At 46.0% G+C, this 25404-nt stretch overlaps 2 protein-coding genes across 3 annotated transcripts; one reads left to right on the forward strand and one right to left on the reverse strand.

The window, feature by feature from the left end:
• The first annotated feature begins 7456 nt into the window (after positions 1-7456).
• On the forward strand, positions 7457-15574 carry AKIP1 (A-kinase interacting protein 1). Its single transcript, XM_029206896.1, has 5 exons — positions 7457-7862; positions 8344-8424; positions 10749-10853; positions 12196-12267; positions 15105-15574. Exons 1-5 carry the CDS (start codon positions 7641-7643, stop codon positions 15246-15248), a joined length of 624 nt encoding a protein of 207 aa, XP_029062729.1. The 5' UTR covers positions 7457-7640; the 3' UTR covers positions 15249-15574.
• CUNH11orf16 (chromosome unknown C11orf16 homolog) lies at positions 15566-25059 on the reverse strand. 2 transcript variants are annotated; one of them, XM_029206895.1, is made up of 6 exons: positions 24143-24871; positions 22746-22902; positions 20691-20925; positions 19397-20053; positions 16677-16897; positions 15566-15930 (listed from the first exon to the last, which is right to left on the reverse strand). In XM_029206895.1, exons 1-5 carry the CDS (start codon positions 24307-24309, stop codon positions 16677-16679), a joined length of 1437 nt encoding a protein of 478 aa, XP_029062728.1. In that variant the 5' UTR covers positions 24310-24871; the 3' UTR covers positions 15566-15930. The 2 variants fall into 2 exon arrangements, with proteins under 2 accessions (XP_029062728.1, XP_029062727.1); XM_029206894.1 differs by lacking the exons at positions 15566-15930; positions 16677-16897 and having other exon boundaries at positions 19173-20053; positions 24143-24327; positions 24820-25059.
• Between the last annotated feature and the right edge of the window lie 345 nt (positions 25060-25404).

Raw genomic sequence — 25404 nt, forward strand, 5'->3', positions numbered from 1 at the left:
CAGAAAATAAAAGTCACAGCAGACTTGACTGAACTTTAAATGTGTTGCTCAAGTCATACACAGATACTCAGCAAAGGGTAAAGCCAAACTAGGCTCAAGATATTTAAGTACAACCTGTTACCAATCATTAGCTGACCACTAAACTATGCTGACAATCCCTAGGAAGTCAGGCTTAAAAATAAAAACAAGAATTAAAAGAAAAAAAAACTGAGGAGACACATCAGTGGCCACACATTGCAGGGGAAACAGACTCTACAGACTTAGTCCAGGCAAGTTACCAAACAGCCAACAAACAACAGTAGCAGCAACAACCCCTGGTGAGGGGGAAGATCAGAATCGAGAGTTGCTATATTATCTAAAACAGAGGTCAGCAAACTATAGTCCACAGCCCAATTATGGCCCATTGCCTGTTTTTTTTACATAAAGGTTTTTTTGGAAGACATCTATGCTCATTCATTTACATATTGCCTATGTCTGCTTTCCCACTACAACAGCAGAGTTAGCTAGTTACAACAGAGACCACATAGCTTGCAAAGCCTAAAATATTTACTGTATGGTCCTTTATAGAAAACATTGGTTGGTCCCTGATCTAAAATGTTCAGTTTTCAACAAAAAATTATGAGACATACAAATAAATAGGAAAGGGAGGCCTATATACAGAAAGAGGACACACTTAATAGAACCTGGCTCTGAGGGGGCCTAAATGTTAGACTTAACAAAGATTTCAAGGCAGCTGTTATAAATATGTTCAAAGAACTGAAAAAATAAACAAGTTTTTAAATTAAAGTATGACAACAACTCAATAGAGAATATCAATCAAAAGATAGAGATTATAAAACAAAACAAATGCCAGAGTTGAAAAGCACAGTAACTGAAATGAAAATTCACCAAGGGATTCAACAGCAGATTTGAGATTGCAGAAAAAAAGAATTAGTGACCTTGAAGATATATCAATAGAGATTATCCAATCTAAAGAAAAGAAAGGAAAAACGATGAAGAAAAATAAACACATACTAACATATGTGTAAGGGGAGCCCCAGAAGGAGGAGAGAGAGAGAGAAGGGCAGGAAAAAAAGGCCCCAAACTTCCCAAATATGAGGAAAAACAATCTACCCATTCAAGAAGTGTAATGAACTCCAAGTGCAATGAACACAAGAATCCACAAAAAACCTACTAGTACCAGCAAATGAATTCAGCAAGGTCACAGGACACAATATCAATATGTAAAAATCAACTATATTTCTATATACTAGTACATAATCTGCAAATAAAATCAGGAAAACAATTCTACTCCCAATGACATAAAAAATTAAGTATTTAATACATTTGTTAAAAGAAGTGCAAGAGTACAGTAATAGCTATACAACATTGCTGAGAAAAATCTAAAAAAAAAAAAAACTGAAATACACAGATGTTCCGTTTTCATGAATTCAAAAACCTAATGTTAAGATTACAATTCTTCCTAAATTGATCTATAGATTCAGTACAATCTCTATCAAAATCCTAATAATTATGCATAAGCTGATAAGCTGAATTTAAATTTTATGGAAATACAAATGACCTAGAATACCAAAACAATTTTTAAAATTAAGAACATAGTTGATGGATTCATAGCTGCCAATTTCCAAACTTACTAGAAAGCTATAATAATCAAGACAGTGTGATACTGACATAAGGACAAACACAGATCAATGGAACAGAATTAAAAATCCAAAAGCTGATCCTTATATTTAATTTGTTAAATAATTGATATTTAACAAAAGTGCCAAAGCAATTTAATGAGAAAAGGATAGTCTTTTCAACAAATGGTACTAAGATAATTGGACATCTGCATGTAAAGAGAAGAATAAAGACCCTTACTTCATAACACATACAAATGAATGCAAAATGGCATAAACCTAAATGTAAAAACTAAAATATAAAGCTTTTAGAAGAAAACATAGGGAAAAAATTTTCAAGACCTTTGGTTAGGGAAAGATATATTTAGATATGACACCAAAAATATTGTGCAATCCATAAAAGAAAAAAATTAATAAGTTGGACTTCCATCAAAATTTAAGATGTTTGTGCTTCAAAAGACACAATTGTGAAAATGAAAGCCATGACTGGGAGAAAATACTTATAAATCATATGACTGATAAAGAATTCTTGTTACAAATAAGAACTCTTGGGCTTCCCTGGTGGCGCAGTGGTTGAGAGTCCGCCTGCCGATGCAGGGGACACGGGTTCGTGCCTGGGTCTGGGAAGATCCCACATGCCGCGGAGCGGCTGGGCCCGTGAGCCATGGCCGCTGAGCCTGCACGTCCGGAGCCTGTGCTCCGCAACGGGAGAGGCCACAACAGTGAGAGGCCCACGTACCGAAAAATAAAAAAAAATAAGAACTCTTATAACTCAATTTAAAAAAAAAAATTAAAAAATGGAGCAGAAGATTTGAATAGACATTTCATGAAAGAAGAAATAGGAATAGCTAATAACCGCAAGAGAACATGTTCAACATCATTAGCCATTAAGGAAATGAAAATTAAAATCACAATGAGATACTACTTCACACCCATTAGAATGACTATAATCAAAAAGACAATAACAGGGACTTCCCTGGTGGTCCAGTGGTTAAGAATCTGCCTTCCAATGCAAGGAACACAGGTTCAATCCCTGGTTAGGGAACTAAGATCCCACATGCCGTTGGGCAACTAAGCTAATGCTCCGCAACTACTGAGCCCATGCACTCTGGAGCCCATGCGTCACAACTAGAGAGCCCACATGCTGCAACTACTGAGGCTGCATGCCACAAGTAGAGAGCCTGTGAGCCGCAACTACTGAACCACGTACTGCAACGAGAGATCCTGCACGCCGCAACTAAGACCCGACGCAGCCAAATTGAAAAAAAAAAAGACAATAACAAGCACTGAGGAGGATGTAGAAAAATTGGAACCTTCATACATTGCTTGTGGAAATGTAAAATGGTACAGCCACTCTGGAAAACAGTTTGGCAGTCTCTTAAAATGTTAAACATAAATTTACTGTAGCACCCAGCAATTTAACTCCTAAGTATCTCCCCAAGAGAAATGAAAACCTGTATCCACACAAAGTCTTATACCCAATCTTTTATAGCAGCCTTATTCATAACAGCCCCAAGCTGGAACAACTGGTAAATGGATAAACAAAATGTAGTGTATTAATATAGTGATGCAATATTATTCAGCCATAAAAAGGAATGAAGTACTGATACATGCTACAATATGGATCATGCTAAGTGAAAGAAGCCAGACAAAAAGGTCACATATTATATGATGCATTTATAGGAACTGGACAGAAAAGGCAAATTTATAGAAATGGAAAGCAAAATAGTGTTCACCTGGGTCTAGGGGTGGGAGCTAAGACTGACTGCACATGGTGGACACTAGGGTTCTTTTTTAGGTCATGAAAATGTTCCAAGACTGGATTGTGGTGATGATTGCATAAATTAACTAAAATTAAAATAAATTAACTGAATTGTATACTTCGATCAGGTGAATTTTATATATAAATTATGCCTCAAAGTAGTTTTTAAAAAACTCTACATGGATTCCAACTATTTATACCTTCCGAAATTACTATTCCTTTAATCTCTGATGTTTTTAAAATGACAAAACTTTTCACTAATCATTCCTGCTCTGCAATCAATTTTTTAACTTCCAGTTAATTTTTAACATTTTGTGAAAGCTAATTCTCAGAAGTTGGTTTCATTTTCTTTAATCTATATAATTGAGATGACAATTTTGATGAGCTTCTTTCATTCCCCAATAACCCAATGAGTTGATGTAATCAGGCAAAATGAATGATCTAATGACTCACTCAGTCATGATATAATGACTGTAATACTACTTTACAAAGCTATAATGATTCTAAAGCTCTCTAAGTCTCCTGAAGAAATAAAAATACCACCTGTCAGATAAAATGATTTATACATTCTTCGGTATGTACAGTATAAATCATTGTCTAACTGGCATGACACCCACTTTTGCATCCTACGTTTTTAACCCTTTTTTGCCCCCTCCACATAGAGAAAAAGAATTTACACTGCTCTTCACTAGATTTGTTTTTTGTCCTCAAAAAGTCCCAAATACGGCATCAATCTCTTTCCTCAGATCTCAGGAATAAAGACTTCCTCCAGTCATCTATTCCCCCAAACATAGGCAAATAACTTCTATGTGTTCTCTGTAATGAATTTACCCTTATGAAGAGAGAAATCATGGAAGACTTATACCAATGGTTTCTTTCTTCATCAATGATCAGATACATTCCTGATTATATGCCCTCCCTCTATTTGTTGGTCCATTTCTAAGTCTCTACCAGTAGCTTTCAGGAGTACCTGGCTTGGGCTGTGTTTGATTCACAAGGGTCCTGATGGCAGGTCATGTTCCATCATTTTTTTCCATCCAATCTTAAAAAAGAGAAAAAGGATTCACTCAATCTGTGGCTTACAGTACAAATGTTGAAATTATTTTTAAATATATATATTTATAAACATAAAGACAAACACAAAGATTTAATTTCATGTCAGTCTTCAGGCTTCAGTTTCATTCCAAGCAACTTCTTTCCCATATATTTCTAAATGTTAAATTCTGGAAAAATTAGTTACAACTGAATATTCATTGAATTCATTAAAGTGTATGTATGTGGATTTTTTTTTTTTTTTTTTTTTTTTTTTTTTTTTGCAGTACGTGGGCCTCTCACTGTTGTGGCCTCTCCCACTGAGGAGCATAGGCTCCGGACGCGCAGGCCCAGCGGCCATGGCTCACGGGCCCAGCCGCTCCGCGGCATGTGGGATCCTCCCGGACCGGGGCACGAACCCGCGTCCCCTGCATCAGCAGGCAGACTCTCAACCACTGCGCCACCTGGGAAGCCCTGGATTTTTTTTAAGAAGCCAATTCTTACCTGGCCTAAAAGGAATCTATTTAAATTAAAAATTCAATCAGTAAATTCAACAAATATCTATTGAACACCTACTGCTCAACAGTCCCTGGATACTTAGGGACAAATAAGGAACAGTTTCCACCTTCAAGAAGTTTATAAGCTAATAGGAGAGAACTAATCAGAACTACATATAATTTAAATCAGATTGGGATAAGTACCACAATATTAAAAAAAAAAAAGCCATGAAAACATAGGTTGTACGTGGGAATCAGGGAAGATTTCAAAAACTTCCCTTGACAAAAAGATAATGCTTCAACTGGAATGGAATTGGGAGTGGAGAGTAGTAACAGAATCCAGGGGAAGAGAGTCAAGTGGGGTGCAGTGTAGATGTAGTCTCAGATGAGTGAGGGCATATTGGGAGAGAAGGCTGAAGTCTGATAAAGATAATAATACTAGCTAATATTTATTGAGCATTTACTATGTGCCAAGTACTATTTAAAGCACTTTACATATATTAACTTATTTGATCCTCACAACTACCCTATGAGGAATGTACTGTTATTATTCCCATTTTATAGATGGCAAAACTGAGGTATAGAACAGTTAAGTAGTCTGCTCATGGTTACACAGACACAGATAACAGTTATTCAGCCAGGATCTTGAAATCCATAAATAATAAAAGAAGAACAAATTCTATCTCACCCCTAACTACATTCATTATAAGAGCAATTAACAGGTGTCTTAACTACCCCTTCTCCCATTAATTCCTAAGCCATCCTTCAAGGCCCAGCTCAAATGTTTCCTTCCTACAAAACCTTTCTTGATCCCCCAGCTGAACAATATATATTTCTCCTCTAAGCTTCGTAGCACTTATCTGGATCAATCTTACAGCAAACAGCTTATGAACAAAATCTTAATATTTCATTCCTAGCATTACAGATTTTATGTGCATCATTCCCTCTTTTAAGTTCTCCTTTATACTTTGTATTCTCCACCACTCCTAGGGCAGTGCCTGGCACATAATGGTAGCTATATCTATGGAGCACTTATTCTTGGCAAGGCATTGTGCTGAGTATTTTACAGGAATTCTCTCACAAAATCCTTACAGCAACCCTATTCATGCATTCAATCGCTATTTTCAGTCCCTTCTGTGGCAAATAAAATACTAGATGACTCTTAAACTCAGTAAACAAGGCAGATATGGTCCATGTCCTCAAGAAGCTCACAGTCTATGAAGATTGGTACTATTGGTATCCTCTAGAATAGAGATGAGGAAAAGTGAGACTCAAAGAAGTTAATTTGTTTGCCCAGAACCACACAGCAAAAAAGTGGCAGAGTCTGAATTCAAACTCAGCTCTCCAGACTGGATATTTGGGACCCTGTGCATAAAATCACTATGGTCTAAAGGAGGCACCTAATAAACACTTATTGAAGGAAAAGTTTTAGAAAACTCCTACAATGAAAACTATCCCGAGGATAATGAAGACTTCCATTCAATTTCGCTCTGAGAGGAAAGCAGGAAATGAGCAACAGTGCAGATGGAGGTTGTAGTAGTATCCTCATACACACCTGATAGCTCAGAGCTGCTAATCAAGCCATCTGCTGAGGAGACCTGCTCAGCACTGAGGATTTCCTCGTGTCCCTTAAAGTGGTCCCTCCTGAGCAACAAGGCCTCGCTGCGCGCCAGGATGGTGTAGCGAAGTCACTAATTCTCAATGAGACCCTGGGTCTCCTACCAGATAACCGGTGGCGTGGAATGGAAGGTAAAGACGCACGGCTCCTTATTTAAACGTGGGGCAACTATTCTTGAAAGGTGAACCCCCGCCCCCGAGAGAAGCGGCCTCCAAAAAAGGTGTGAGTCTATACTTCTCACCGGAGGAGTGAGAAAGCAACCACGAGGGGATTACGAGAGACCCTACACACAACGCAGGCACCCCTGGCCCTGTGGGCCGTACATCCTACAGCCCACAGCCTGCTGGCCAGACAGACTCCCTTCTGCAAACGCCACTGTGGCAGCCGCACTGTTTGGCCTATCCTAGTCATCTCCCAAACAAAAGAGGTTTTAGAGTAGCGATATCCCAAAATATAGACCAGGCATTAATAGGCGCCTGGAGGCACGCGTCTTACTCCCCACGATTTCTTAGCCCAACAGACCACCTGACTTTACACCAGGTTCTCCGCGTTGGGCGGCGGAGACGACCTCTAAGGGCCAGATCCTGGCCCAGGGGCTCCTGCGACAGCGTGGACAGACAGCCTCCGCCACTGGGTCGACTCCGGTTCCCGCGACCCGCCAGCTGGCAGGCCCCGCCCCCTACGCTCTGGCAGTTAGCCCCGCAACCCGCTCACAGGACCTGCGGCCCGGACACAGTAGGCTTGTCCTGTGAGGGCCGCACGCTTCACCGCCCCCGCCACGCCCCTCGACCCCTCACCGCCAATGGCCTGCTGCGCCGGCGCAGCATGCTCCAGGCCCAGCCCTCCCTCGACGACCGTGCGCTGAGCGCATGCGCCTTGAGAGGCCGATTGGGTGAGGGATTCCTAGCGAGGGAGGGGGAGACGGAAATGGAGGGGCTCCGCGCGCATGCCTTCGCCCCTGACACCAAGCCCGCTGGAAAGCGCGTTGGGCGGAGCCGGGGGCGGCGGTCGCCGAGGAGATCAAGGCCCTGGGTCCGACCCCGAGCTGGAGCGGGGCCCCGGAGGCCCGCTAACCCGCCGGTGTTTGTGTGTATGTGCCCTCGCAGGGAGACATGGAGAACTGTTTGGCGGCCGCGGCGCTGAACGGGGTGGACCGACGTTCCCTGCAACGCTCGTCTAGGCTGGGTCAAGAAGTGCTGGAGCGGGCCAAAAGGAGGGCGGTGGACTGGCATTCGGTGGAGCTTTCCAAAGGCAGCGTGGGGGTCATTTCCCGGGAGCGGCCCGACAGAGAAAGAGGGCCGGCTGCCGGCCCCCATCGCCTTCTCCCAGGAGAGGTGAGGGCCCCAGTGCTGCGGGACCAGCCCATTCATTCGCTCAGCAGCTGCTTGCTGAGAACCAGGGCACGCCACACAGCAGCACCCGAGGTATCCTGTCCTTGGCGGAAGCTGTTAAGTATCAGGACAGTGAACCGGAAAGCCTTTTGAAAACTCTTGACGTTTGACAGATTCCTATTGGCTAGCTTTAGGATACCGCTAGAGACCGCTAGTGCTCGGCCCTGGTTGGTTACTTTTTACAACAATTCTTACGGGCTACCATTTGATATTAGAGGAAAGCCAACAAACCTGTCTTTGTCCTGGAAAAATTGCATGTCTGTGTATTCCTTTTAGAGTTGGAATTCTTTCTCAGTAAGAGCCTTTTACTGACTTAAACGTGCAGTGGCCTTTCAAAAAGTAAAAAGGAAGGTATTCCCAAAATGACTTCCTTCTCCAGTAGGGAATACAGATCTCACCTGTGACTTGCCGTTTATTCACATAGAGAGAAGAAAGACACCCAACCCTCAGTGCTTCCTTCAGAACAATGGCTGAATTCATGGACTATACCTCAAGTCAGTGTGGGGTAAGTTGGTGTAAGCCAAAGTCATGCCCCTGCTCTGCCTGCTGATGGATCACAAAGTGGATTTTTGTGGAATTTAGGGAGAATCTGGAGACTGCCTGTTCACCCTGCCCTGCCTTCGTGGGCAGGTTGTAATCAGCCAAGGGTTTAAACCAGGTGATAAATCCAGGTTAGAATTCATTCAACAAATATTGGATGCCTAACTTTAACTGTTATGAGGATACAGCAATGCACAAGCCAGAAAAGATCTGCCCTCACTATTGTTTGGGGGGGCGGGGCTTATTTGCTGAATTCCAAAACAAGTCCGAATATTAACGGTATTTAAAACTTTGAACTGAATTTTTTTTTTAATCAGTAAGATCGTTCTAAACTGGAACCGAGCCTCTCTGTTTTCAAAGCAAAAACTGAAACAGAATCCCTCCATTAGATCTTAATCTCTGTTCCAAGTCCCTGGTAAGGTAGTGTGCTTTTGTGTGTGTGTGTGTGTGTGTGGCCACACAGCATGTGGGATCCTAGTTCCCCAGCCAACTTGCACCCCCTGCATTGGAAGCACGGAGTCTTAACCACTGGCCACCAGGGAGGTCCCCCTGGTAATGTAGTTTTTAAGTATGCCCCTTTGGGTCCATATCACTTGTTGGCCACAGAGGTGGTTATGTGGCACAGATGCAGTGCCCTCATCAGAGGTAGTGTGGCTTAATGGCAGGAGCAGCCTCCCAGGAATCAGACCTGTGTTCTGCCACTTCCTGGCTATAATGCCTTAGGCTAGTTAGTCTCTCTCAGCCTTACCTTCCCACATGGTAAAATGATGATGTTTCAAGTCCTTTCCAGCCCTTATAGTCTGTTTCTTTGGTTTCCACTGAGAGATGAACACCAGAAAATTGTCATAAACTGTAGCACAGGGTACTTATGTGAGATTTTTGGTCCCATTCATTGAAGTGGGTGAACAAAGGTTTTAAAGGCCCTCTTCTCAAAACCATACACTAAGGTCATCTTTAAGTACTTTCAGGGAATGTTGAAGGCAGGCAGCCAACATTCAAGAAAATCACCTGCATGGAAGGTACTCTCGTCTTCTAGGAATTAAAACAGACTCTGTGGTCTCTTCCAGCCTTAACATTTTATGATTCTTATGTGTTTGTAAGGGTGCTTGGTCTGTACGGCAGAAGGAAGAGAATACCTTGTTTCTGTCCTGCTTTTCAATTTCATAATGAATATTAAGTTTCAAAAAATCTCTAATATTTCTACATCTTTTATAAAATCCTTGTGACTCCAAAAATAGGATTCCAACCAGTGAGATACAGTTCAGAGAGTATTTTTATGTTATTATTTTGTTAAATGGTTTTAGAAAAATCCATAACTTTGGCTCTACTATAAAGTGATCAAGTTAAACACTTTGGTTCATGGTTCAGTAAAAGGAATAATATTTGTCTTTGGTTTGAGGTTTAGCAAATTGGTGTTCTTCGTTTTGGTTTTCAGTTCATGCTTTAGTTCAAATCTCCATTAAGGAATGGAGGCTCAGAACCTCTCAGCTTTCTAGAATTAAGAACAGTGTTTGAGTTTGCTTTCAGAATTTTGGAGCATCCCCTAAATTACATCATTAGAGTCATGTACCTGACATGCTTTCCCCAGCTTCTCATTCTTTTGGTCTCTTGCCTTAAACATTGTCCCTACCCTTTGTTCAAAGCAAGCAGGCTTATGCTGTCCTCATCATTAGTGACAATCAGGGGCAAGCCTAAGGTTAACTTTGAGGGGGAGGAAGGAAGTAGACAAGAAAAAAACTGCATTCTGATCCTTTGGATTCTTTTTGCTTAAATCGGAGTCTTCTCCCTCCCCTCCTCCGCATGGGGAGAACGGCTGCATAGCTGTTGGGTTTATGTTACATTTCCTGTTGTATTTCTAAATCTCAAGGAGATGCACCTCTCTCTTCTCTTGTCCTTGTCTGAGACTTAGTAAACCCAGACCTGTTTGTCAGAACTTGTCGTGAGAGGAGATGAAAGGGCTTGTGTATTTGACCTCGGGGTGAGGATGTTGTGAAAATTATTTAACCTGGCAGAGAGCATGGTCCTACCCAGCTTGAGTTGCCAGAGTTCTTGCCCTACAGAGGCAGCAGATGGCAGCAAAGTAAGGCCAAGTGCAGTTTCCTTCTCTGCAGCCACTTTACACGGGCTAAGATTTGTTATATGACTTCAGAGGCCTCTCAAGAGGGCAGGCAGTTTACCTTTGCTCTCTTGCCTCCCTCCTTAACCATACTTTGCCCAAGTAACAAGGAGTTTTTTGAAAATTTGACCAGTCTATTTGGTTACCCAGCATCTTTCACATTACTTCTCTAGAAATATTATTCATCTGTGCCAGAGGAAGGAGGGGCAACCCACGTCTATCGTTATCACAGAGGGAAGTCGAAGCTGCACTTGTGCTCGGACACTGGGAATGGTCAGGTATGTATCCTCAGCTGTGCTGTGCTGTGCCCTCAGCTTCCCAAGATAGGAGGCCTTACATCTTGGAGCTCCTGCTGGATTGTGTTATTGGATGCCTGGGTGACTCAGCATTACAGCGCTCCACAGAAATCTATCACCTCCCAGCCTTAGAGAACTTACAGCAATGAACATGAAATAGGAGTTTTTGTCCAAAATAAGATATTAATGCCACTGTCGGATCTTCAGTTGAACCTGCAGTCCTGGGCCAAGGGATTCTTGGACAGGCTTAACAAAAAGCCTTTCAAATATCCTCTTCTACATCTAGGGATATGAAAGGGATTTTTAATAATCACATATTTCACTCTAAGGTAGTGATAAGTATCATATCTTTGGTAATTTAAAAAAAGGAAATGCAAGGTGGGGGTTTCTTTTAACAAAATGCTTTTCCTAAAGATAACAATTACAAGCCTCTCACTGCAAATTACCTGTATTTTACCACATGTCACTCTGGGAAGCCAAAGACTCTACTTGTTGAACTGATTCAACAGGAGTCCTTTGTTGTTGTTTCTGGGGAGAGTAGGCTTTTTTTGCTTTTGTTTTTCTTTTTAAACTCCCCTGGTTGTACTCAAAGATAGCAAACTTAAGTTCAGAGTCTAATCCACAGGTTGGATTCCTGACTTCTCTGGCCTGTGGGTTTAGGGAAGGGACAGGAGAGTGGCCACAGGGATGTGAGCCATCCTGTTTCCCTGGCTTGGGGTACAAGGGGTAGCACCAGAGCCTGAATCCTGGGCTTCCTCTTCTGCCCTGGCCTAGGCCCTCTTAAGAGTGCTTGACCCTAAGGGAGTTACATGTGGGCAAGAGTCATTCGTATCCCTCCCATCCCTTCCTATAAGACGTAAATTGGTGCCTCTAAGGGAAATTGACTTTCTCAGTTCAGCCTCTTCCCCTCCAGTACTCCCACTGCTGGGAGAACCTTGGAAGAGAATTCTATTTTCGGAGAGCCTGTTAAATGTCAATCACTTTTGCACTTTAGATCTTCCTTACGGTGTAGTATGCCGAAGCTATAGACTAGGAAACCAAGGCATAGAGAAATTAATCTGTCCGTCTCAGTAAATGACAGAGATAGGATTCAAACTCAGGTCTATCTGAGTCCAAAGCCCATGTAAGGATAAAAGGTAATCATGGTAAACATCTGACTAAAAATACTTTGCAGAATTCACTAAAAGCCTTAAGAACTTAGGTGACAACTTGGAAAACACTGACAGAACAATTGTTAGTTCCTAATTAAGTAGGAAAAATTTTCTCTCTACCATTCAGAAGTCAAAGTTTGGGCCCTAATCAATGTTTCTACCTCACTCTTCAGAGAAAAGACACCCCCCTTGGTGTCGGAGGCATCCGTCAGACGTCAGAGTGTGCGCTAGAGGCATCCCAGCCTGTGAGTACAGAACTTCTAGGGTACTGGGCTCCACCACCACTGCAATTCCATGAACTGATCTGGTTACTATAGGGTTCTTTGTACTGGATCTATAGTATTTTTAAGTTGGGATATTTTTACCCTTGGGGACAGTGTACAACATTTTAGTTCAGTGTAAAATTATGTTTTCTTGGTATCCTTCCTTCACTTGAAATTTCAGGGATACTCTTTGTGCCTGAACTCATAGTTGCGGTTGGAAAGAATGCAAAGTATTCATATCTCCATTCCTACAGCTCAGCTGGGCTGGCACTGGGTCCTGTTGGAATTCCACCATCTGTTCAAGCAGCAGGAGGGGCCTGACCCTCCTGCTTACAAAGTGAAAACCATTGCTGAAATTCTGAAACGTATACATTTGGTTAGATCAGGTTCCAAAACATTTGAAGGGATTTGTTCCTATTTTCCGCAAATGTTTCTCTGTGAAAACATACAGTGATTTTTTAGGATAAAATATTCATTAGTTCATGAACCCAGGGAATCTTTTGGAACTTGGAAGGGCTGGAATTCTGAGGAATGGAACTCTGGTGTGTTGCTGCAATAGTTTGCTTAATTTTTGTTTGCATACAGTGTGCTACTAGCCAGGATTCAGAATATACTAGAGTTAGTAGCAACTAAGACTATTCTGCTTTTAGTACAAGTTGTTAGGCTTAGATGCCTCCAATACTTACTGTATTTTGGTAATGCTAGTCTTCCTGATGTTCACAGTGTAGGAATCACAGATGCCAATCTTGCACCTTTTATGCAGACAAGTGAAGCATCCTTGGCTTCCTGCAATTCTGATATAGCTGTATTTTCTGAAACCTTTTGTTTATTTTCATAGTTGATGACTAATAAATAGTTGTGGCGTTGTCATACACATTCACGTCAGTTAAATGATGATAAGCCTCCAATTTTGCAGTAACTGGGCATGAAAGGATATAGCATAAAGCAGCTTCCGAAAACCTTGGCTTCAAATCTATTTGCAAGATGGAAAGAGAGGAAGTTTCATAAAAGTATAAATATTATCATTTATTCCTCCTAGCAGAATTTACTGGCAGTAGTTTGGTCCACCTGCCCCCCACCCCCAGGGGTGGTGTAGAAATGACAGCTTCTGCCTGTGGCTCCTTCTGAGCATTGAGTAAGCATTGGTAGTGGTCTCCCAGTTGTGGGATAGGCGCTTTGGCTCTTAATTACAGGCTCTTTTCTGGTTTGTGACTTTGCTCTTTGGCCATTTGAGCTGAGACCCTTCCTCTGCCTGCATATCTGCCATGACCACTTCCCAGCCGGGCATGAAGCCTGTCCTTGGAGAATGGCTTGTGCTCAGCTCAGCTCTAAACATAAATCTTTCCAATGACTCCAGCTTCCAGTGTTTTGCAGTATCAAACTTCTTTGACTTACGTCCTGATAGACCCATTGTAAGTTGAAAATATCATAAATTGAAAGTGCATTTATTTTTTTATTTTTAAATTTTTATTTATTTATTTTTGGCTGTGTTGGGTCTTCGTTGCTGCACGCGGGCTTTCTCTAGTTGCGGTGAGCAGGGGCTACTCTTTGTTGCGGTGCATGGGCTTCTTATTGCGGTGGCTTCTCTTGTTGCAGAGCACAGGCTCTAGGCACACAGGCTCAGTAGTTGTGGCACGCAGGCTCAGTAGTTGTGGCTCGCGGGCTCTAGAGCACAGGCTCAGTAGTTGTGGTGCACAGGCTTAGTTGCTCCGTGGCATGTGGGATCTTCCTGGACCAGGGCTCGAACCCATGTCCCCCGCAGTGGCAGGCGGATTCTTAACCATTGCACCACCAGGGAAGTCCAAAAGTGCATTTAATACACCTAACCTACTGAACGTCATAGCTTAGCCTAGCCTACCTTAAACGTGCTCAGCACACTTACATACCCTGCAGTTGGGCAAAATCATCTGACACAAAACCTACTTTATAATAAAGTTTTGAATAGTTCATGTATTGATAATTTATTGAATGCTGTACTGAAAGTGAAAAACAGACTGGTTGTATGGGTGCAGGATGGTTATAAGTGTATCAGTTGTTTACCTTCGTGATCCTCATGGCTGACTGGGAGATCGCTCACTGCCGCTGCCCAGCATCACGAGAGAGTATCGTGCTGCACATCACCAGCCCGGGAAAAGATCAGAATTCAAAATTGGAAGTACGGTTTTCTACTGAATGCGTATCACTTTCACACTATCGTAAAATCAAAAAACCATAAGTCTGACCATTATAAGTCGGGGACCATCTGCATAGGAGAACTGGTCTCCAAGGGAGGGCTTTAGCCAGCCAGCTGACTTTCTGCATGACAAAGTGGAATCCACTCATAGTGTTCTCAGCTTTAGGTGAAAAGAAATGTTTCATCCTCCTAATAATGAACTTAGCAAAACACAGTTAAAAAGAATACTTCTCATTATCCCACAGCGCCTTGCCATTACTGCTGATCTGTGATAACAAGTGCCACTGCCTACTTTTGAGCCCCAAAGCAATCGTCATTAGCCTTTCCCTCTACCTGATTCTTAACCTTTCTGCTCCAACCATAGTGTTCCTTTTATGATCCTTTATGTTCCTATAACAATTTAGTGTTTTCACATACATGCTTATTTGTGAGCTAATTTTAGAAATAAGGAAACAAGCATAAGGAGAGGCTGAGACTGGCCTAAATGGCAGTCCTATTACGTTGCCAAGCCAAGCCTTGAAAGCAGGACCTCCATCTCCCACGTTAGTACCTCACTCCATCACACACAGAGGGAGCCGGGTAGAGGTGCCCTGATGGCACTGGTACATAAAATCTCTAAACTGCTAATAGCCACTTTTCCTTCCAGGCTGAGAACATCTCTAAGGACCTCTACATAGAAGTATATCCAGGGACCTATTCCATCACTGTGGGTGTAAATGACTTGACCAAGAAGACTTACGTGGTAGCAGTTGATTCAGGACAAAGTGTGGACTTGGTCTTCCCCATATGATGTTGACCATCACAGACATCGCCTTCTTCTTGTTTGTTTTTTAAGTATCAAGAAGAATAAAGCTACCGTATGTCCTCTTAAAGTTTACACATTAATCCTGCTTTTAATGCTGACTGTAGAGGGTCAGCCTTCCTAGGAACTGGAGTTTGTCTCTTTCAGTGCCTATTTTAACTTGAAAGTCCCCTCACCCTCTCTGGCCTGGAGTAATAATGTAATGATGCTGTCTGAATAGTTTTTACTGCTTGCTTTCCAGGTAAAGGTTAATTATGATAATAAAGTGAGAAATTTGGAAATGAAGAGAATTCCTTTTTATTGGCATTAAGAAGTCAAACAAAATGTTGCTCATGTACAACTGAGGCTTTATGAAAAGATGGCAGAGAGGCTGTGGACACATTTGCCCAAAGCAGGCCAACCATGTTCTGTAGCTTCGGTGGAAGAGGCATCCTCAAGCAGATCGCACCAGGCCCCTGGAAGGGAGCCCTCGCCAGGGCCGCCACACTCCTGTGCCCCTTAGGACAGGTGCCTTCCTGCCACTCATCTGCAGGGATGTCTTCCTGGGGTGAAGATGCTGCTGCTTACTGGACTATCACCTGTGGCCTGCACTGTACCATTTCCGTAGAAGAAGGCCTTGTGTCAGCCACTTTGTAACTAACTCCTCCTCAGGTATCTACTCTTTAGCTTCCTACAAGAGAAAAAAAAATCCTGAGAGTCTTATTCTGACTTTAAAATCAGTGACTTTCTATCCTTAAAATTACAAAGTCATTGATGTGTCCTAAACATCTTTAAGCTACCACACCGACAGTATTGTTGCATCTCTCAGTTTAGTTGCCTAGGGAGTCACCTCATTTTGAACATGTCTTTCCTCAGAAAAAAGGCCAGTATTTTCTATGATGAAAACAAAGGTTTGGGGACCTCCCTGGCAGTCCAGTGGTTAAGACTTCACCTTCCAATGCAGGGCGTGCGGGTTCTATCCCTGGTCGGGGAGCTAAGATCCCACATGCCTCACAGCCAAAGCACCAAAAAACCATAAAACAGAAGCAATATTGCAAAAAATTCAATAGAAGACTTTAAAAATGGTACACATCAAAAAATATATATATCTAAAAAAAAGAATACAAAGGTTTAAGTAGAGCTGTATTCACATTCCTAGCAAAGAACAGACTCTCACGGACCGAGGGCCTAGTAAAGCAGGCCCATGCCCACCACCATAGGGTAGAGGGGTCAGTTAACTGGGATCCTTGCACCCCTAGTGATGAAATTCGTGGGTTCTGTAAGCCTTCTGAAATCATATGCAAAACTGTGGGTGTGTGCATTTTTCTGGGAAGAGGGGCCATCGGTTTTATCATTCTCAAAAGTGGTATGACCCCAGAAGGTCAAAGAACCATGGAAGGAGTCCTTCAGAAGCCCCTTCCCAGCCATCTGCTTTACCTAGATCCTTGGGGCTTTTCGTTTAGGGGGAATTCTGGTCTCCTGATGTGCCGCAGTACCCCGACTCAGTTTTTTGTGTTCAGCTTCCTCTGGCAAGATCTGTAGTGGCTTCATGCCAGTGGCTTCCAGGACCAGCTCCCTGGGACTCCCCGCTGCTGCAGTTTTCACTGTCTGTTGTTTGTTGCCCTTCTCTTCTTTCCCGATGTTGCAAAGTCTTGTTCCTAAACCCAAAATTCAGTTAGTTGAATATGCCACCATTTTGATGGGATTAGACTTGACTTATGTAGAAGTGTATCAAGGATCACAGAATCCCTTAACTGTCTGAACCCTGTTTCAGTCATAAGCGAGGGTGGAGAGCAGCATGACTGCTGGCATGAATCCTGGCCCTCTAGGACTGTTAGGTTAGTCTCAGACAGTAACCTCACTGCCTGCAACTAAAAGGAGCCAAAAACGTGGAGGGCGGAGGACCCATACAAGAGGATCCTTAAGAGGTAGAGCCTCAGACCAGACTGTGAAGCACCAGTGCTTGATGGCAAGCAAGCGCAGTTAGGAGAAGCAAAGCAGCACATTTCCTTAAAAGGATACAAGATCTGGAGGGGAGAGAAGAAAAGCTCTGGTATTTGCCATTGTTTCTAGCCCAGGCACACACGTCGTTTTACAAGCTTCACCTCACCAGTTCACCTCGCTAGTTAGTGTGGTGTGCAGCACTCCATCTGGGATGGGGGCTGGAGATGCCCCTTTCTCCACGCCCCATGCAGGCATACTCTCCATAGCTTTGGGTGCAGAGATAGGACCTGGCAGAAGGCAGGCTCACTGATTCTCACGGTTCAGCTCCAAGAATTAACCTTTGCCCAGAGCATAACAAATGATCCAGTACCTACAGGAAAGCCAGGCCAAGTACCTGAAGATACTATATTTCTCCTTATAGCCAATTATTAGAATGTATTTGGGTGCGGGGGGAACTTTAGAGTGGATCTGTTTAAATATGGTGATGCGGGGAGAGAGGCTGAACGTAGGTGTGGGTGCGTGGGTAGTGGCGATAAGAGCGGTGTATGCTCGGGGCCAGGGAAGATTTGTTTGGCCTCAGTCAGGCTTAGAACCAGTCTGGATAGAACGCCACAGAGCAGGCCACAGCCATGGGAATGCAGGTCTGGAGTCTGGGGCAGGTCTGACCGCCATGGCTTCTGGTTACCCCACTGGCATTCCTCTCCCTGAGACTGGGTCTCATGCCGCCTCAGGTGCTGCCCCAGAGACTCCTCCCTGTTGGAGAGATACAGCTTTTCTTTCTCCAGTCTGTGCTGAAGCAGGAGGGCAGTGGAAGCTATGGAGAATTTAGCTTGAAAACTCTAGACTTTGGCACCATTTTCTTTATATTATCACTTGTTGGAGGGCATACCCTGTAGAAACAGCTGCTTCCAAGCAGCTTCTGCCAAGGCCTTTCACTGCAAGGAAAGAGGCCCAGGAACACCTATCCCCGTTCCCACCTTTATATTTTCAATACAAAGTGTCCTCTCAGGGAGGGGAGGAAGAGCCCAGCTGGTCATAGCTATAGCTTCTCGTCCCTCTACTTATTTCCCTCTCAGAGGTGGGGGAAAGATCGCACACCTCGAAAGCCAAGGGAGGAACCTCATCTAAAATACAACAGCAGCCAACACATCCATCCCTGCCCACTCCGAAGCCCAGGGGTCCAGAGGAGTCCCCCAAGAAAGTTTCTCAGTGTAGAAACAATTTCTCAGCCTCCTGGAACTGAAGACTAATAAAGGCCTTACTCCTGGTGTAAGATTAAAATACTCGTGGGCTGAGAGGTCCTTCTGGTTGAGCAGCTGTCCTGAAAATAGGGCAATGGCTTCCCATGGGGACCCACGATGAGTCCCAGTGTGGGCAGTGCCTACAGATCCTTATGCCCTTAGCAGTGGTATTCTTTAGCCCTCAGTATCCCTGCCCCAGAGTGGATGTTCATTTAGTTCACTGAGGTTGAATTAGTCAGCACAGGGCCCCAGGAATCTAGTCCAGGGCTGGCTTATCCAAGTCACCTCCTTCACAAAGCTCTGCTGGCTGCCTTAGGCGTCTGCTCTTTCTGGGCCCCACTGGGAATTTAGGCCACACGGCAAGAGGCGTATCAACGATACACTGCTCTAAACCTACACGGGCATGTTGCTTGGGCAGAGAAGTTTGGGGATGGCTGCAGGTTGCCAATGACAATGACACTGCCTCCCCTCTCAGTGGTAGAGTGAGACGCATAAGGCTGTGCCTGGTTCCTCCCGCTCTGACTTCCTAAGGGGCCCATCTGGAGAGTAGGGTCTGATGGCCAGTGTTTAAAGACCCGTTTCTGTGCTTCTCAGGGTGCTGAAAGACTCCAGTCAACACCTGGAGGCATTCTGACTGTACATCTAGAGAAAAATCAACGCCTCCAAGGAAAATGAGGGAGGGGAGGGTAGAAATGGACAGTGGCAGAGTCCTGCCAGTAGAGACTAGTGAAGAAAGAAAAGACAGTTGTCAAATAGGGATGCAAACCTTAGCACAAAGATCTGCCCATCCTTTCTTGTTAGGTTTCCATTTAATCAATAAAGCCCACGTTTCCCTCTTATCACAGCCCCTCCTTTGACATGACCAAGTGTTACTTCCAATCCCAGCACAGCGGACATGTGCATCAGATTCCTGAGAGACACATGGGAGGGAAGGGAGCAGGGGCCTCAGCCCTGCCTTAGGAAAAGGTCTACCTGGCTTCCTGGGATGCGGCTTGGACCCGTTTCTCCTCCAGTACCTCCATTCCGGCTGGCAGAGGCCACCCTGCCTCCTTGGAGACTCCTCAAGAAGGATGGGGGCCGTGTTGCCTGTGCTGTCCAGCAGCAGCCTCTGGGGAAGGCCCATCTTCAGCTCATTCTCCAGATCCTCCTCTTCAGAAGAAGAGGAGGTAGAGGAGGAAGAAACAGCCATGGGAGCCTGCACTGCTACTTCTTCCTCCTTAGGACCCTCAAGGGGCAAAAGCTGTGCCGTGGGCTTCAGCTCCGTCTCTGGATGCTCTCGGGCTGTGACCCCTGAGGTTCTGGCTAGAGGCCACCAGGTGGGTCCAGCCAAGGGGCGGCAGCAGAGGCAGCCCTGGCCCAGCAGCTGGCAGCAGGCATGCGGGTGGCAGGGAGGGCACAGGAACGGAGCGCTCAGAGGAAGCCCGCCGGTGACACATCCAGCGACCGGCCCCACCAGAGAGCAGCAAGGGGCCCAGAGGAGGGGCCTGGGGTGCTCCGTGGTGAAAGGCTTGTGCAGCCTGTCCACAGTCTTCTTCCAGACAGCTGGGGGCACCCACCTGACCCCTCCAAGAGGCACAGGAGCTGTCCTGCCATTCCAGAAGTGAACAGTAATTTCTTCTTCTTTGGATGCTACATAACAGAAAAGGTCACCATTTTGTTACAGCCGCCTCTTTCATATCATGGGATAAGGGTTCTCCTCTCCCCAGAAGCAAAGCCTCATCACAGCCCCTCTGCTCTGCTCCTGCCCGTGTGCACCTCTCCCTGGAGAGCCTGCCAGGGACATTCCTCACCTGCCCCATGTTTACCACCCCTTCCTGTGCCGCCATGTCCTGGTTTTCACGTCAAAACCAAGATGCATCCGCAGGTGGGGGAAGGGAAGGAGAAACCTCCTTCTGTCGCTTCTCTGAACACAACGATGCTGACTGGCTGGCCTCGCACAAGGGGACTGTCCCAGTCCCTGCACGACTTGGTGGGAGACCAGTCATGAGTACTGGTGTGACCCCAGGATAGCCTCACCACACCACAGGTTAAGTAACCAACATAGACATAGTAGCCTTGGGCTATTTTGCCCTGATAAAGAATATTTTATAATCTGAAAAATATGATTTGTCTATCTGTGGCCACCCTCAGGACGAAGCTGCAAGTGAAAGGGTAAGGATTTTTTAAGCCTCTAAGACCCCTAAGCTGGAGAGACACCCTTTGCTCTCTCCTCAGCCTGATCACCAGCCTGGCTCCTGGGGACTGGGAGGCCAGAGCACTCCCTTACCTCTCTGGGGGTCTCTTGCCTCCAAGCCCAAAGGAATGGTGCCGGGGCCATAGCGCTGTTGGTCTGGTCCCCAGAGTGCCAGCACCTTGTCCCCAAGGCACAGTGAGTATTCCACGGATGGCGAGAACTGAATGACATCTTCCTCCAAGACCATGCTCTGCCGCTGGGCTGGCAGCCCTGGGCATGTGACAAGGGCAGCCTCAAATTCCACCAGCAGGAACCCCTGCCTCTCCAGCTGTGGGAAAGAAAACACTCAGAATAAGACCTGGCATTAGGAAGTACTACAGGGAGCACCATGGTTCCCTACAATGCCTAGGGTCAGACCCAGGGTCTCCCTCGCATGCGGCAAGGCCCAGTTAGGGAAAGGGCAGGGCCAGGCGCTGCTCGGGAGCCCACTATGGCAGAGACAGGCCAGCTGTGAGGCGGACGCTCTTCCCTCTGCTTCTTGCCGTGGCAACTCTTGTTTATCACTTCTTGCCTTTCCTGTCCCGTGCTCTTCCTTTTCCTGTTTTGTTTTTTGGTGGTACGCGGGCCTCCCACTGTTGTGGCCTCTCCCGTTGCGGAGCACAGGCTCCAGACGCGCAGGCTCAGCGGCCATGGCTCACAGGCCCAGCCGCTCCGCAGCATGTGGGATCTTCCCGGACCCGGGCACGAACCCATGTCCCCTGCATCAGCAGGTGGACTCTCAACCACTGTGCCACCAGGGAAGCCCTCCTGTTTTGTTCTGTTTTGTTTTTCTCCTATCTTTATATTTGGCCTGCAATTCACAGGAGTAACCTGGGTCCTCTGGATCTTTCCCCAAGCACACCCCCTCCTCCCAGCACTCCCAGGAAGTGTTATCCCTGTGTCCGCGGCCAGCCAGGGGTGGGGTATCATCCACAGGCCCTCTCGGGCGAGGACAGGCTGGGGCTGTTGGAGCAGCCCTCTGCACTGCCATTACGTCCATGAGGGGAGGCTGGGCAAAGGAAGCAAATGAGCAGCCTGGCAGAGAGGGCAGGAGAAATACTAAGCTAATTAAAAGAACAAGCTTACAAATTGACTTTTATCAAACCACTAGACAGGGTCTATATTTGAGCAAAACCCTGTTAATATTTCATTTGAAATTACATATTAGTTACTTGAAAATGACAAAATGACTTTTGATTGGAAATTCTATCATTTATATATATTTTTAGAAATCACACTTGTTTTCCCTCTATGGATCCACATTCACAAAGTCTGACTCTTTGTGGGAAGAGAAAAATCCCAAAGAAGCAAGTAACAACCAAAGTAAAGCCCAGGCCTGGCCCCAGCACGCAGGCACCGTGCTCCTGTGTGGAGGGACACAGGCTTACACAAGATACACACATTTTGCTCCTCTTTCCCTTAGGCTGGCGCCCATAATTTGACACACTGAATTTTCCTGAACAAAGTGCTTTTATTGTATATTTTCTTCACTGTTATGGATTGAATAGTTACCCCACCAAATTCATATGTTGATGTCCTAGCCCCTAGTACCTCAGAACGTGACCTTATTTGGGAATAGGGTCATCGCAGATGTAACGACTTAAGACAAAGTCACACTGAGTACAGCTGAGTAGGGTGGGCCCCTAATCCAATGACTGGTGTCCTTACAAAAAGGGGAAATTGGAACACGGACATGCACCCAGGGGGAACAGCATGTGAATATGAAGGCCAAGATCAGGGGGATGCTTCTACAAGCCAAGGAACACCAAAGATTGCCAGCAAACCACCAGAAGTTAGGAAAGGCGCATGGAACAGATCCTCCCTCACAGCCCTCAGAATCACCAACCCTGCCAACACCTGGACTTCCAGTCCCCAGAACCGAGAGACAATTTCTGTTGTTTAAGCCACTCAGCTTGTGCCACTTTGTTACCCAGCCCTAGCAAATTAATGCACTCACTGACATTACATTTTCACTTCTGCAACCTGACCATGGAAGATCTGTGCTTATCCAAGAAACTGAACTGCTGGGCACACACAGCTGAGGCATATCAGTTATGACAGGGCCACCCAGAGGAGCATATGGGGAGATGTTGGGACTTAGGGACTTGCCTCGGGAGCAGCCTTTATCTGAGCCCTGTAATAAAAGCCATCTGCTTCCCTTCTTGCCAGGACCCATGCGTCCGCAGCATCTCCACCTCTTCTCAGCCAGCCAGGCCCCTGCCATGCTGGGTCAGCAATGTGGAGACACGGGTCATAAGATGCATATCTGGGAAAAAGCAAATGGAATTAGGGAGTAGAGAAAACCAAGCCCTAAAACCATCAAGAAACACGTTTCAGAGTTAGATCTGAGCAGCACCATGGTGTGTGCATGACAGATAAGGCAATATGGAACAGAAATCCATGTAAAGAGTGGCAATCTGTGACTTCCAGTAAGATAAGGTAAACTACTGGAAAGGCAGAAGGAGAGGAGAGTGAAGGGAACCGTCGTTTGAGGATTGGGAATTGTTTCAAGGTAATCAGGGTGGGACTAGCTTTTATGTATTCTGGTTATGAGTGCTGGTCTGAGACTAGACAGCAGGCCAGGAAAGACTTCCAGGAAGGGAAATTCTGAGGCAGTGTGTGGGATTCCACGATGAGGCATGGAGGCTTGGATGGTGATGCCAAAGGAGCAAAATTGCAAGAAGGCTGAGCACTGTGGGGTAATAAGAGAGGAGGAGGTGTTTGAGCACAGGAAGCACAGAGGAGCTGACTAGGAGGCTGTGAGACAGAAAAAAGGAGAAGCTAGTTCTGGGAAATTTTGTGGACAGGACCAAGCTGTAGGGAATTGTTGAGTCAGGTTTTGGGTTTCCGAAAAAACCTGTTTACTTTGTGGGCAAGCCCGGATACAGGCTTTGAATGAGATGGTCCACACAAGTGAATCAAGAAAGGGGCTAAAGGGTTCAGGCTGGCATGTCTCTAACCTGGGCAGACTGACTTGAATAGCATGGACATGAATCCCTGGGACCTGCACAACCTGTATGTGCTTACAGCCTGAGGTTCCTTTCCCCTCTTGTATTCACACTGTAGACAGTCAACTAAAGATACCATTCACAAAAAGCCAGGATAACTGAGGGATACTGAGGGAACTTGAGGAGGGACCTGGAGACCTCACCTTAGCGGTTGGTAGCAGAAACCCTAATTTCTCATGTAGTCCCATGGCAAGTCTCAGAGCTGATGGTAAAATGAGCTAGAAGTTTATAACTGATGATGCCTGACTGCCTTCCCTCACACATGCCAACTCTGACATCTGCCACTCCGCTAAAAGGTGGGATGAAAGCCAGGTCAACCCTTGATGTCACTGGGAGTGCAGTTTAGACTAGGGGAATATTAAACCCCAAGCAACTCAGAGCCCACACGGTAAAGAACCCTTTCAGCCTTCCCAGAAAACAAGCTGTCTCCCTCCTGGGCCATCTCTCCCACCATCTAGAACCAAGAACAGAGAGGAAAAAGGAAGCCGAGATCGATACCTGGTGAGAGGCCTCTGCCGGGTGAGCCAGGGTGCTTGGGAGGCGAGAGGGCAGGCGAAGGAGAGTTCCCAGGGAGGAGCAGTGCCGGCCCAGGCAGGGGCCTTCAGGGTTGTGGCCACGCTGCAGTATTTGGGCAAAGGCATCCCAGGCCCTGGGGAGGAGTCCATTTCCTTGGGAGAAAACACCTGAGAACAAGCGGCACTATTATCTGAGTTGCTTTTTATCTGAGTTGCAGCCCACAGCCCAGGAGAGGGCGCCTGGCCGGGGCTGGGCTCAGCTCTGCGGTTTGCGGCCTCTCTGCGGGCGCACCCGGTCCCACCGACGCGCAGGGTGTCCCCAGAATCACCTGCCCGGGGAGGCTCAGCTCAGGAAATAGGGGAGGGGTTGAAAGAGCAAGAACTGGGATTTCAGAGAAGGATTTAGCTGTAGTAAATCCTTCACAGCCTGCTGGCTGCGTGCTCACTTCACCTCGGTGCTTCAGTTACCGCCCAGGAGATGAGATATGGAAAGCACCTGGCATATTTAAGTAGCTCAACATACGTTAGTTTTTTTTCCCCCGTCTCCACCACAGTTGTAGGGACTTCGGGGGTAAGACCACACGCCCCTTCGCAAATCGTAGTCCTGGTGACAAACTGACCCCTAACCCAAGTCACAGACTTCCCTCCTAACCCAGTCACCTGCGGGACTAGACCGAGCTGAGAGCCCAGGGCTGTGGCCTCCGTAGACGTGCTCAGAGGCGACAGCTGCCACCCAGGGCCCGAGATACCACTCCGCTGGCCCAGCCCACCACGGCCGTATTGAGTCTGCTCCTGCCCAAGTCCACAGTTCTGACCCCAAGGGGACTTATCACAGCCTCAAACTCCACCTCAGCCTCAGCCCCTTCCAACAGTTGGAGTTCACGGCCTCAGACCAACTGACTCCTGGTTGCCTAGCAGGTTGCCATGGATGCGAGCCAGCTGGGCCGAGGGCGTGTACTGAGCATGTGCAGGGGGGCTGGGGCCTTAGGCCGCATGCGCGGGGCGAGAGGGTAGGGGGTAGTTCTCCGCCTTTCTGGGGAGGGGGTGTTGGCGGGAAAGGCCAGTGCGACCTCAATTCCCCAAAAGCTCGGGCTTCCCCTCTGCCGGAAGAGTCCGTCACGGTGCGCAGCCCTCACGGATCCCAGGAGTCTCGTGATGGGGGGAGCTGGTCCCCCAGAGACTCAAGGCTATTGACCTGCCTTCACCCGGTGCGGGTAGGAGGCTGGAGTGGAGGGAACCACTGGA

The sequence above is a fragment of the Monodon monoceros genome, unplaced genomic scaffold, assembly GCF_005190385.1.
Source record: "Monodon monoceros isolate NGI ecotype Baffin Bay Population unplaced genomic scaffold, NGI_Narwhal_1 Super_Scaffold_7, whole genome shotgun sequence".
Taxonomy (NCBI): domain Eukaryota; kingdom Metazoa; phylum Chordata; class Mammalia; order Artiodactyla; family Monodontidae; genus Monodon; species Monodon monoceros.